This window comes from Lathyrus oleraceus, chromosome 6 (assembly GCF_024323335.1).
Source record: "Lathyrus oleraceus cultivar Zhongwan6 chromosome 6, CAAS_Psat_ZW6_1.0, whole genome shotgun sequence".
Classification (NCBI taxonomy): domain Eukaryota; kingdom Viridiplantae; phylum Streptophyta; class Magnoliopsida; order Fabales; family Fabaceae; genus Lathyrus; species Lathyrus oleraceus.
Window position 1 is genome coordinate 55561623 of NC_066584.1, and position 14236 is coordinate 55575858.

At 37.5% G+C, this 14236-nt stretch overlaps 1 protein-coding gene across 1 annotated transcript; it reads right to left on the reverse strand.

The window, feature by feature from the left end:
• Positions 1 to 1081: 1081 nt before the first annotated feature.
• Positions 1082 to 2413, reverse strand: LOC127093985 (uncharacterized). The gene has a single exon (XM_051032868.1). It carries the CDS (start codon positions 2411 to 2413, stop codon positions 1082 to 1084), a length of 1332 nt encoding a protein of 443 aa, XP_050888825.1.
• Positions 2414 to 14236: the final 11823 nt, after the last annotated feature.

Sequence of the window (14236 nt, forward strand, 5' to 3'; positions counted from 1 at the left end):
CAGACAAATCTTGAAAAGACTTGATGTGAGATTGGTCCAATGTTAAATACCACTTCGACGAGGCACCTTTCAGACTGTCTTGAAAACAGTGGATCATCAACTTGTCATTTTCCACATGGGCAGCCATCCTACGGTAGTACATTATCAAATGGCTTTTCGGACATGTAGTCCCTTCATAGCAGTCAAAGTTCGGAGTCTTGAACTTTGGCGGAATAACTAAATCGGAAACCAAACAGATGTCTCTAGCAGCAGCACCAAAGATCTGGTCTCCTTCCATCTTTCTTAATCTTTTATCAATAGTAACAACCTCCTCGCGGAGCCTATCACGCGGCTGGTAACCTTCATCATTATCATCCAGAATTTCATAAACAGGCTCATTAAGATAAGGCTGCACCCGAGTATGGACATTAGCTTGTGTGAAGGTAGGGACCACCTTTGGAGGCTCGGGAACCAAAGGCACAGTCTGTTGAACGTTCTGTATAACCGGCATGGCTTGTTGACCACTTTGTGCAACCGGCATAGTTTGTTGAACTGACGTAACAACAGGCGGATGTATGAAACTCTGCGAAAGACCATAAGGAAACGGGTTCTCAACTGAAACAACCGGCGGATCTACGGCAGCGGTAGTGTTGATCTCAGAGACCACAGTAGGCTGAGTATCCATCTTTGCATTGATAACCTGAAGTAGTTCCATAATCGTTCCTACATTCCCTCGAAGGTCTGCTAGCTCGTTGTTAACGCGATCCATCTCTTGAGCGTGCTCTTCCATCCTTCTTCGAGCTTGAGCTCTAGTGTTGTATCGATTCAGGGTGACGAAACTGTACGCGTTAGAACCGAGTATGAGACAACCGGGAGACACATGAAATGCAAAATGTGATGCAAAATGCGAATGAAAGATTTCATGGAATTCAAGCCTTTACGAACATCGCGGAATACCACTGGGATCTTTATTTATTAATTTGAAAATGGATTACAAATAAATATTCTTAAAAAATCTTAACAAGGAAAAAAAAATTAAAAAAAAATAAAAAAATAAAAAAATAAAAGCTACGAAAGCCCTAAGGAAGCGTAGTCCACGACTTCAACGAGTAGGCGGAGAGTCGGAGGAAAATAAATCCTCGTAGATTCTTCTCTTTTTGTAGGAAAGCACTTCTTCATTCTTCGCCTGCAGCTGCTTTTGTAGCTCTTCATTCTCACTGACGATAACCTGATATTTATTTTTCCACGTTTCTGCCTCATGTTGTGATCTCTTCAAAGCGATTTCCAACTTTTCAACTTCGGACATGAATACTAAAACAGGTTCTCTTCTCGGAGGTAAAGGATCTTGGCGAGGATAAGGGATCTTCAGCTTGATGGCTCTTTCCCGGACCCAACGAAGATAGGGTTCCATAGACACACAATTCAGCTTTCCCAAACTTTCTTTGCCTTTCTTGTGCAAATGACGCCAAGCGGATACAATCTGATCTTGAAGTTCTTTGTCACCCTTAAAGAAGATTTTCTCCACATGAACACTTTTAGGCGGTTCTTTCAAGGGATACCCTAACTGTCGGCGAGCTAGGACTGGATTGTAGCTGATTCCTCCATTAAAACCAAGTAAAGGTACGTTGGCAAAGTCTCCACAGCTGTCGATAATTAGTATTCCATCATACATACGATTATACCAAACGATGTCCGAGTGTGTCAGCGCCATGACCCTTGGTGACCAAAATCCCTTGTCAAGACTCAAAAAAGACTTGGGCAAGTGCGAAATAAACCACTTGTATAATAAAGGCACGCAACAGGTGATCATTCCTCCACCATGAAAATTACGGAGATGTATGGAATGATAAGTGTTACCCAATAACGTTGGTACGGGATTGTTCTTCATGAATATTTTGATGGCGTTAATGTCAACGAATCCTTCAAAACTTGGGAAGAGTAGCATTCCATAAATAAGCAAAACAAAGATTGTTTCAAAGGTAGGCATGCTTAAATGATCGGCATAATATTGGGCTTTCTTGATTAAGAAATGCGTAGGTAACCCTACAGTTCCGCCTTTGGCGATCATATTGCCTTTGATGTCGGACACCTTTAAGCATATGGCTTTAGCAATGTCTTCCTCTTTAGGGTCCTTCTCTAAGAAAGGGAACGGAGACTTATCCATAATAGGTAACCCCACCAACTGAGAGTACTCTTCTAAGGTAGGTAATAGCTGATAATCTGGGAACGTGAAACAATGGTAATCCGGATCATAGAACTGTAGTAATGTAGAAAGAAGCCCATCCTTCACTTGGATTCTCAATAAGGATAATAGCCTTCCGTACTTGTCCTTGAACCCCTCTTGATCTTCAACCAAAGCTCCTAGCTTCCTTAGGTCATCCAACTTAAAATTCTTAAAAGAGTATTTCAAGGTGTTTCTCTTATTGTAATCCATGGTAGCCTGCGATGTTCATAAATAAAGTTTGAATTCCATGAGATGTAATGCAATGTGATTTTTTATGGATGTAATGCACATAAACACACAAAGTCCTAGGTTAAAGGTATACGAGCGGAAGTCAGGGTCTACCCATCCCACAGAGGTATGTACTATAGGGTTAATTGTACCTGCAGAACAAAGGCTCTAAATCGGTGCCCAAAGTCATCAGTCCATCTTTCGGATATTATCAATTTCCCAATTGACTCGGTGGTTAATAATATTCTCAAGAGAATCTCTTTTGAGTGTGGTATCGCGTAACAACTATTTTGGGATTACTCCCTCATAGTCCCCGCACTACGTCCTAGATAAGGCCAAAGTGGTGTCAAGGTAACTACGGTCCCCAGTGTCATAGGCTCCCATCGAAGATAGTAAGTGTCTTCACGATTACTCGTTCAACAGAACTACCTTTCAAAAGGGCCTCAACTGAGCGGTGATTCTCAAGTCGGCTTGGTCGGGATTCAACTCCCTATAAGCTTCGTTGAATCTATCACCTCCTATAATAAGTTCGCTCAAATCCGGGTGTAGGACTTATCTCACAACAAAGATACCCCCCATAATACACAATAATATATACAGACAATTAATAGTATAAAATATCATACAATAAACAAAATAGGGGCAACCCTTAATCTCTCTGTTCCCCAGTGAAGTCGCCATTTTCTGTTGCGGTGGAAATAGGATATCAAACTATTAATTAGCTTGAATCACAATTCTTAATTCACAACCGCTCTTTGATTTATCCGAAGGAAAAGGTCAAAAGAGGAAAAACCTATTCTTGCATCGTAAGCACAAGGCGGGGAGATACCTAGGTAAGGGGTTGTTTAAGCTTAGGGAAGGTACTAGCACCCTAAACTTCTGTAGTACTCTACAGGAACCTTTTGTTTATTGTATGTCTTTTTATTTTTATTATCTGTTTGGAATATGTACTGAGCTAAAGGATAAAGTGACCTAAAAGAGACCTAAAGGTTAGTCCTAAGTTTACTCGGCAAGACGTCGCATCTTGTGCCTACATATCCTGACGGGAATGGAATCAGAGTAATTGTAGTTCCCCTCGAAAGGGAGGCTAGAAACTTCTTGATTGTGGTCAAGGTTTCGATGGGGCATAAGCATTCCTTAAGGAAACGCTTACGTGGAGCGTTGAAACTCCTATTTCTACGTTGAGGCATTGAATTGAAATTAGGGTTAAAATTAGGGATTCCACGGCGGGAAACCCTAAAGCAGAGTACGGCGACTCTTTGACCTAATGCTAGGGTAAAAGGCGTTTTTGTCCACGGCGGGACGCCTAGGCTATTGAGGTTTTGGAAACGGTCAAGGGTTTGAAAAGGGTCAAAATTTAGGGTTATTGACTCGGCGGTCACACTGCTAAACCTAATTCCTTCGGAAGGCAAGACGGTAAAAACATGCAAGCAACAGAATTATTACATGGCAGGCATAAAAAATATGAAAATAAAGCAAGCAGTAAAGGAAAGCATCGCGACCACTCGCGTAAATTACAAATCCCCAAAAATGCGAAATAAAATAAACCGCGACCATGGCCTCGCATAAATTACATCCATGGGACAAAAACGAACAAATGAAATAATAATGATAAACTAAAACAAACAAATTAACCGGGGTTAGACGAAAATGAAACGGATAAGTCCAAACTGAATTTTTGATATTTTTCTTTGTTGAAAAGAAAAGTTATTATATATATTTTTTATATTTTTGATAAGGAAGGGTTATTTTAAGGCTAATGCCTTTTTTCTAAAAAAAACAAATTGTTTTAATTTGAAAGGTTTTTTGATTAAGAAAATAACTTATTTTTGACTTTTGCGGTAAATAAATAAAAACAAATTAATCTAAACATTAAAAAAAAATTGTGTTATTATTATCCTTTTTTAAACGGTGGAGAATGATAAAAACAAATTATAAATTATGTACCTAGCTTTTAAAACAAATTAATTATTACTATGAATAAAAACAAATTAATCTAAATAACAAAAGCAAATTTGATTATACATTATGTACCTAGCTTTTTTTAAACAAAGAAAATTTGTTACGTAAAAGTTATATATAAAAAAATCTTACTTAATAACTAATTTTATTAATTAGAAGTTATTAGAAAACTTTTCAATTTACTATGTTAATAACTAATTGATTCTTGTTAAAACAATTACTAAAACCAATTACTAAATAACTAATTTACTATGTATTTAAAACAATTACTATGTTAATAACTAATTTACTATGTATTTAAAACAATTACTAAAACCAAATTACCAAAACCCAACAGACAAGATAAACGTGAAAAGAAACAGGTCATTTGGCTTTGTGCTTGCTGCTAGGGTTTGTCAATCCTTTCTCTTTCTCTCCTTATACCGGCGGCGGCCATTGTTGCATGCTCCATGTTTCCTTCTTCTATCCTACACATCTTCTTCTTAAGCCTGAAATGCACACATCGGAGCAAAACGATTTACAGTAATAAAATCCTACCTGTACGCGCTTGTTATCGACGGCGTTTGTTGAGGTTCGTTAGCCGATGATGTTTTGCGACTGAGGCGTTGCTCGACGACGGTAATGGGTCCCGGTGGTAGTGGCAATCGGAAGGATCCACGGCCGCCACGAGTTCCCGACGTTGATCCGTTACGCCGAAGCTTCGATTCTGGCTTTTTCTTCCTGTCCCAGGATTTCGGATCCCTCCTAATATTTATATCCCCCTCGAATCCACTGTGGGCTTTGATTTTTCATGATTTCCGCTGAAGTTGTTGCTAGATTTGTTGAGGTATTTTCGGAACAGATTATTAATGAGTTTTTGACTAAACGGCTTTGTTATATTGTTGCTGTGCTTTTGGATCCGGATTTTACGTTTATTGATTTTATTTCGGATTTGCTGGCTGATATTGTTTTGGATTGTTGAACGGCTCCAGTGGATTTGAAAACTTGTTAATTAAACCAGTTCGATGGACTGGCTTTCTGAACTGTTTTTCTGAACTGGTTTCTGAATTGGTTTTGTTTGAACTATTTCAGCTTGTTGGACTTTTTGTTGGAATTGTATTTTTTTCATAGGATGATTGGAGTTAAGGTCCCATTTGGGGCAAACCGTCCTCCTGAGAAAAATCACTTCTCAAACCGGCTTTTCAAATAAGCTCTTTTCTGTATAATCTCTTTTTTGCCAAGCAATCTCAAAATGCAGTTTTCCTCTCAAACCGGCTTTTCAAATAAGCTCTTTTTTGTATAATCTCTTTTTGGCCAAGCAATCTCAAAATGCAGTTTTCTTCTTCCTCTTTCGGTGCCTTTCGATAAGAACAAACATCTGCCCTGTTCTGGCCGAGGTCGCGAACCGGACATCCGATGATGATATCTCTGAGGGTGTCAAATTAACCGATTCAATTTCCTTGTTTTGCTCATTTTGCAGGTTTGAAGATATGTCGGAAAAGTCGGAAAATCGGAGCGAATAGACATCGGACGGTATAGTAACTTAAGAATTTTATGATTCCTTTTGTAGAAAATGTACTTATTATTTTTGTAATTTTATGTATTATTATTTTTGTGTAAAGAATTAATAAAAATTCCTTATTTTTGTGGAAAATTATTATTATGATTATGCAAAACAAAATGAAAACCACTGCATATGCTGTTTGTTTAATATTGGAAATAGAATTAAAATAAAACTATGAAATAAAGTTATATATTTTTTTTTAAAAATGAAGTTATCTAAAATGAAATGAAAACTTAAAACGGGATTAGTTATTTTAAAATGAAATAAAACTTAAAATGAGATGATCTATTTTTTTTTTTTTAAATGAAGTTATCTAAAATGAAATGAAAACTTAAAACGGGATTAGTTATTTTAAAATGAAATAAAACTTAAAATGAGATGATCTATTTTTTTTTAAAAATGAAATGAAACATAAAATAGAATTAAATAAAATTAATTTAAAATAAAATGACGGTACAATGCAATATGGTTATCCGACTAACTTCGCTTCCGACACCATTTCCGATTAAAATCTCCCAACCAGATCAAACAAACCAAAGTTCCTGATTACAACTCGAAAGTCAAACTTGACGGCCGACTATAAACAAATGACCGTTTTGCCCTTCATAAGCTAAAGAGCGCACCACGCGATATTTCCTGCAAAAATCAACCAACTACAAGAACTTGTTAGTAATTAGTTAAATGCAAAAATGCAACAGAACGCGAGATGGTTCGACTAATCTTAGGGCAAAATTTGGGGTGTTACACTGCGTAACAGGATAAATGTCTATGGGCCCAATATTGAACTTGACAAGGATGGCACGGTCTATGCCTTGTGTTCAATATAGACATAAGGACAAAAAGGTAATTATATGCATAAGTATTATCACAGAAGGATTTGTCAGATCACATGACATTTTCGTGTTTCGGGTAGCAGTGATGTGTTGCTAGATACCACTCACTGTTTATTATGTTAAATGTGTGATTTAATATAATTGCCAATGCCGTGAAAACCTACAGGGTCACACACAAAAGGACAGATTGATGAGAGATAAAGTAACTAAGGAACACCGTAAGGTACGGTGCACTTAAGTGAATTGTAGAATATCGTAAGGTACGGTGTACTTAAGTAGAATACGAAATATGGTAAGGTACCACGCGCTTAAGTGATTTTGGCATATTATAAGATATGAGCCACATACACTTAAGTGGGCTTTTAGCTTATGGCCCACACAAGTGGTTCTATAAATAGAACCCTTGTGCAAAAGCATTTAGTGCAGTTTCAATTTCGTTTCTCTCTCTCTCTCTCTCTCATACACAAAGCCTTCATTCATAGCAGCTAGCACTGAGATTGAAGGAATCCGTTCGTGCGGACTGAGTAGAGGCGTTGTCGTCGTTCAATGTTCGTGATCGCTCCGTAGATCTGCATCAAAGGTTTCAATCGTCATAAGAGGTAACGATTCTATCACTGATCATGCCCATTCGTAAGGATCACTAAAGGAGAAATTTTTAATTTCGCTGCGTTTTGGATCGCTAATCTCCTTTAGTGGTATCAGAGCCACTTACGAAACCATGCATCTAATAGTTGTTTATTTTCTGTATTAATATAATTAAAAGACATAATGAATCAAAGAATAAACGAGTAATTAAATTTGGCATCATGTGTGTACGATTTGGATGGTTGATGTTGACTATGCTTCGGAATCCGATATTAGTATGGTGAAGCAGCGATACATCGATCGTCCATAGGTTACGTAATTGAGATCGATCAAGTTATATATATATGATATAAGTAATCCTAATGCAAAATACGGTATATATGATATAATGTTTCTGTTTCGTTCATTCAAACACTTAATGGTTGTTTTCCTTTGAGCGATCAATGATCATTTGCTTCGGAATCCGACATTAGTATGGTGAAGCAATGACTTGTTGATCAATCATACTGAATCAACAACCGATGTGTGTTTGACGATCTGAAATTGGTGCATTAGGGTTAGTGACAACACAAGGGTTGTGTTGTCAAAGAGTTATGAATTGAGGGCTTGTTGGATCACGTCTGTTGACTGTTTCAAAAACGCTGATTTTGGCCGCGTGACGTTCGTCATGGGCCTGTGATGGTCGTAACAAGCTGGACGTGACGGTCGTAACATGCTTTGTGACGGTCGTCACATTCACAAAGTCAGAATTCTCAGCGTTTTTGTTTTGTGACCGGGCAGCGGACCCCAGCTAACTCTGCATAGTGTGATCGGTCGCTGAAGTTTAATTTGGTTTTAATTAATTAAAGGAATTAAAATTAATAATAATAATAATGTGTTTATCATTATTGTCTTGTGGTGATCGGTTATGGCCTTAGTTTTCCTTTATTTTGTTTTGGGATTTTAAAATACGACATGCGTGTCGTGCCTCTCTTTTAATCTCTTAATGTAACTTGTTTTCTCATCTCACTCCCTCGTGTGCAAAATGAGTTTCTTTTATGTAATGTAATGTTATGAAGAAAGAGAAGAATTCAATATCAAAGGAGGACAACCTTGAAGATCTTGCTTGGAGAAGCTTAGATCGTTATTAGGTTAGCTTAGGTTCTCTCATTGGTTCGGGAGAACAATTGCGCTAGGGGCCATAACTGTTTCATTATGTATGTTGATGCATGTGAATATATGTTGATGCATATGAGAGACCATTTATATGATAAATAAGTCGGTGAGATCATAATAATTGCAATTCCCTCAAATTAAATATTAAGTTTTTGCTTTCCAAGTTTTAGCACTCATCAAGACTAGTATCGGATAATGTAGGTTTCGCCTACGCGAGGTGCATGTTCTATATTAGTAAGGTGCAATGGGATAATTGTAATATCCAATTGCTAAAACAATGGGTCAAACTTAACTAAACAAATTATAATAAGATTATATGTGTTTAGAAGAAAGAGTTGGAATTGATCCATGTGATGGATTGGAATAAGGAGTTATTCACCCAACTAAGATATTCGAGAGTTGTATTAGATACAATTAGAAGGAGTTCCTACCTAAATAACCTATTTTTGTGTAATCCGCCTACGCGGACTTAAAACAAAGTTAAATGTGGATATCGACCCACTAGAAAATCTTCCAACGGGATTTTCCGAATCAAATGATAAGGGTCATTTGTTTTGAGTAAAATAGCGGGAGCATATTTAATTAAAGGCCTAATTAAATATGTTATTGATACTTATATTTTCATTAATTTCATGTAGATTACCATGACAACAAATACCTCTAACAACATTTTGCAATCAATCCTTGACAAGGAAAAATTGTCTGGGATAAATTTTCTGGATTGGCACCGAAATCTAAGGATTGTCCTCAAACATGATAGAAAACTCTATGTCTTGGAGAAACCTGTTCTTGAAGAGGAACCTCCTAATTCTGCACCTAAGGCAGAAAGAGATGCTTATAAGAAGCATGTCGATGATGCCAATGAAACTGCTTGTCTCATGCTAGCTACCATGAACTCAGAGTTGCAAAAGCAACATGAGAACATGACAGTGTTCGATATGATCAAACACCTGAAGATGCTCTATCAAGAGCAAGAAAGGCATGAAATGTTTGAAGTTTCAAAAGCCCTTTTTCAAGGAAAGTTAGCTGAGGGAGCCCCTGTAGGTCCCCATGTGCTCAAGATGATTGGGTATGTGGAAAACCTTGAAAGGTTGGGTTTTCCCCTCGGAAAGGAACTTGCGACTGATTTGATCTTGCAATTGTTGCAAGATAGATTCAGTCAATTTGTCCTAAATTTCAATATGAATGATATGGACAAATCTCTTCCTGAACTGCTAGCCATGTTAAGAACTGCTGAGCAGAATCTGAAGTCAAAAGGGAAGTCCATTCTGATGATCGGAAATGGAAAGAGACAGAACAAAAGACCCACCAAGCAGGGTGATAAAGGGAAAGGCAAGGAAGTTGTTAAACCCAGACCCACTGTTGCTGCTTTGAAGCCTAGTGGAGGCATAGCAAAGGCAGGCACCTGCTTCCATTGCGGTAAGATCAGACACTGGAAGAGAAACTGCCCAAAGTACCTAGAAGATACGAAGAATGGAGTAGAGACTTCAACTTCAGGTATTTTTGTTATTGAAATTAATTTATCTACTTCTGCATCATGGGTATTAGATACTGGATGTGGTTCTCACATTTGTACAAATGTGCAGGGGCTAGAAAGAAGTAGAGATTTGGCAAAAGGTGAAGTTCACCTACGAGTTGGAAATGGAGAAAAGGTTGTTGCTTTAGCCGTAGGAACTTATGTATTGACTTTACCTAGTGGTTTAATAATTCATTTAGAGAACTGTTATTATGTACCTGCAATTAGCAGGAATATTATTTCCGTTTCTTGTCTGGACAAGTTTGGTTTTTCATTTATAATAAAGAACAATTGTTGCTCAATTTATTTGAATGATATATTCTATGTTACTGCACAAATGAACAATGGACTATATGTCCTTGATCTTAAAATGCCTATTTATAACATTAATACTAAAAGGATGAAACCTAATGAGTTAAATCCAACTTACCTTTGGCATTGTCGATTAGGCCACATAAATGAGAAACACATTTCCAAACTCCATAAAGATGGACTCTTGGACTCTTTTGATTATGAATCATATGAGACATGCAGATCTTGTTTAATTGAAAAGATGACAAAGTCTCCATTCACAGAAAAAGGTGAAAGAGCTAATGAACTTTTGTCCCTCATACATACTGATGTATGTAGACCACTGAACATACCAGCCAGAGGAGGCTTTCAGTACTTCATCATATTTACCGATGATTTCAGTAGATATGGTTATGTGTATTTAATGAAACACAAATCAGAGTCCTTTGAAAAGTTCAAGGAATTCAAGAATGAAGTACAAAACCAACTAGGTAAGAATATTAAAACTCTTCGATCAGATCGAGGTGGTGAGTATTTAAGCCTAGAGTTTGATGACCATCTGAAATAGTGTGGGATCCTATCCCAACTTACTCCTCCTAGAACACCCCAATGTAATGGTGTATCTAAGAGAAGAAATCGAACCCTGTTAGACATGGTCCGATCCATGATGAGTCACGCCGATCTTCCAAACTCCTTTTGGGGACATGCACAATTGACAACAGCTTACACACTTAACCGTGTTCCATCCAAAAAGGTTGAGAAGACACCATATGAGATATGGAGTGGTAAGAAACCACATATGTCTTACATGAAGATTTGGGGTTGCGAAGTTTATGTGAAACTACAAATTTCAACTAAGCTTGAGCCTAAATCCGACAAATGCTTATTTGTGGGGTATCCTAAAGAAACAAGAGGGTATTACTTCTATAATCCTTCTGAGGGAAAAATGTTTGTCGCTCGAACTGGAGTTTTCCTAGAAAAGGATTTTATTTCCAAAGGAATCAGTGTGAGGAAAGTAGAGCTTGAAGAAATTCAAAAATCACAAAGCATTGATACACTTTTGGAGGAATTAGAGCAGGAAACACAAGTAGTTGTGGAAGAGCAACCTGCTCAAGTAGAACAAGACCAGTGTAGGTCAGGCAAGATACGTCACCTACCTGAGAGATATGGATATCTCATAACTGATCAAGGTGATGTATTACTCATGGATCAAGATGAGCCCGTGACCTACCAAGAGGCCATAACTGGTCCCGAGTCTGAGAAGTGGCTAGAAGCCATGAAATCTGAAATGGATTCCATGTACACAAACCATGTTTGGACCTTGGTAGAGCCTCCTGTAGGAGTTAACCCTATAGAATGCAAGTGGGTCTTCAAAAAGAAGACTGACATGGATGGTAAGGTACATACTTATAAGGCAAGACTGGTTGCAAAAGGATATAAACAAATTCATGGGGTTGACTATGATGGAACCTTTTCACCAGTTGCAATGCTTAAATCTGTTCGGATTTTACTTGCTATCGCTGCATATCATGATTATGAAATATGGCAGATGGATGTCAAAACTGCTTTCCTTAATGGGAATCTTCTTGAGGATGTGTACATGACACAACCTGAAGGATTTGACATACCTGAAGAAGCCCTAAAGATATGTAAGTTACAAAGATCAATTTATGGATTGAAGCAAGCTTCCAGAAGCTGGAATCTTTGTTTTGATGAAACAGTAAAACAATATGGATTCATCAAGAACGAAGATGAGCCTTGTGTCTACAAGAAGGTTAGTGGGAGCATGATCGTTTTCCTTGTATTATATGTAGATGACATATTACTCATTGGAAACGATGTCCCTACCCTACAATAAGTAAAGTCTTGGTTGGGGAAATGCTTTTCTATGAAGAACCTAGGTGAAGCAACCTATATATTAGGAATCAGAATCTATAGAGATAGATCACAAAAACTGCTTAGCCTAAGTCAGTGTACATACATAGACAAAGTGCTGAGACACTTTAATATGCATGATTCCAAGAAAGGATTCATACCTATGCAACATAGCATGTGTCTATCAAAAACACAATCCCCTTCAACTAAGGAAGAAAGGGATCGCATGAATAAGATTCCATATGCATCTGCAATAGAATCTATCATGTATGCCATGTTATGTACTCGACCAGATGTCTCGTATGCTTTGAGTGCAATGAGTAGGTACCAATCTGATCCTGGTGATGCTCATTGGGTAGCTGTCAAGAATATCCTTAAGTATTTGAGAAGGACTAAAGACTCATTCTTGATATATGGAGGTCAGGAAGACCTGGCTGTAATTGGATACACCGATGCTAGCTTCCAGACAGATAAGGATGACTTTAGATCGCAATCTGGTTATGTGTTTTGCTTAAACGATGGTGTTGTGAGCTGGAAGAGTTCAAAGCAAGATACAGTTACTGATTCTACAACCGAGGTCGAGTATATTGTTGCCTCAAGTGCAGCAAAGGAAATTGTTTGGATCAAAAAGTTCATTAGTGAACTTGGCATGATTCCTAGCATTGTGGTTCCCATTGGTCTCTATTGTGATAACAATGGTGCTATCGCACAAGCTAAGGAACCTATATCTCACCAACGATCCAAACACATACTTAGGCGTTATCACCTTATTCGAGAGATAATAGATAGAGGAGATGTGAAAATATGCAGAGTACCTACACTTGACAATATTGCTGACCCACTGACAAAGCCTTTTGTGTAGCAGAAGCATGATGGCCATACTAGATCTATGGGCATTAGGGGTATGCCTGATTGGCTCTAGTGCTAGTGGGAGATTGTTGGTGTAAGCCCTAGAGGCCAATACTTTTGGTAGTTGTATCGAATTATTTATTAATAATAAAAGGAATTTTTCTTTATTATGTTTGTTTAATAAAGTCCCTAGAATAGCCAGTCCGTTTAATGTATCAAGTGTGACTTAATCATGAGATTACATTAAACATAAGGACACTATTCTTAAAGTATCCGTAGTCGAGCTTTATTGTGAAGTGGGATAACATTAAAGCATAAGACTATTATGTATATAGACTGATGATCACATCTCATGGATCATGGATAAGGAGTTATCAAGTCTTAAACATAGGTATGAATATTAAGAGTAATATTTATACTGGATTGACCCGCTATGAGAATACTATATAGAATGTTATGCGAAGTGTCATAAGTTATTCTCATGGTGATAATGGTGTATACCACCCTTCGACCTGAAACCACTATGGACCCTAGATGTAGAGTCGAGTGCCTTGTTGCTGATCAAACGTTATCCATAATTGGATGACCATAAAGACAGTTGATGGGTACTCCACGAAGCATGCTAAGGGACATGAGTGACCTAGATGGAATTTGCCCATCTTGCGTAATAGGATAAATGTTTATGGGCCCAATCGTCACAAGAGGTAACAATTCTATCACTGATCATGCCCATTCATAAGGATCACTAAAGGAGAAATTTTTAATTCCGCTGCGTTTTGGATCGCTAATCTCCTTCAAGAATATACTGTTATTTTTTGTAGAAAAATCAGTTTTAACCATCCAAACACTACCTCATGTGCCCAACACTTATGTTACAAAAATGCATCAAATAAAATCCAATTTCTTATTGTTATAGCTTCCTAACTCATCATTTACTCCACATTTTCATGAATCAACATCACACTATAACAATCTCATCGTGCTCATCATTAACATAATTAAGTTCTAAACCTTCAAATATCAATCAATGGCATAACATCATCAACAACATTAAAAGAAAATATATGCGTACATAGGGTACACACATTTCACACCAATTCTATCATACAACAACACTTATAACACGAAAATATAAATTGAGATTAGAACATCCAATTCTAAGGAGGTTAAGGGTTCCTCCATTTTACCCTTCCATC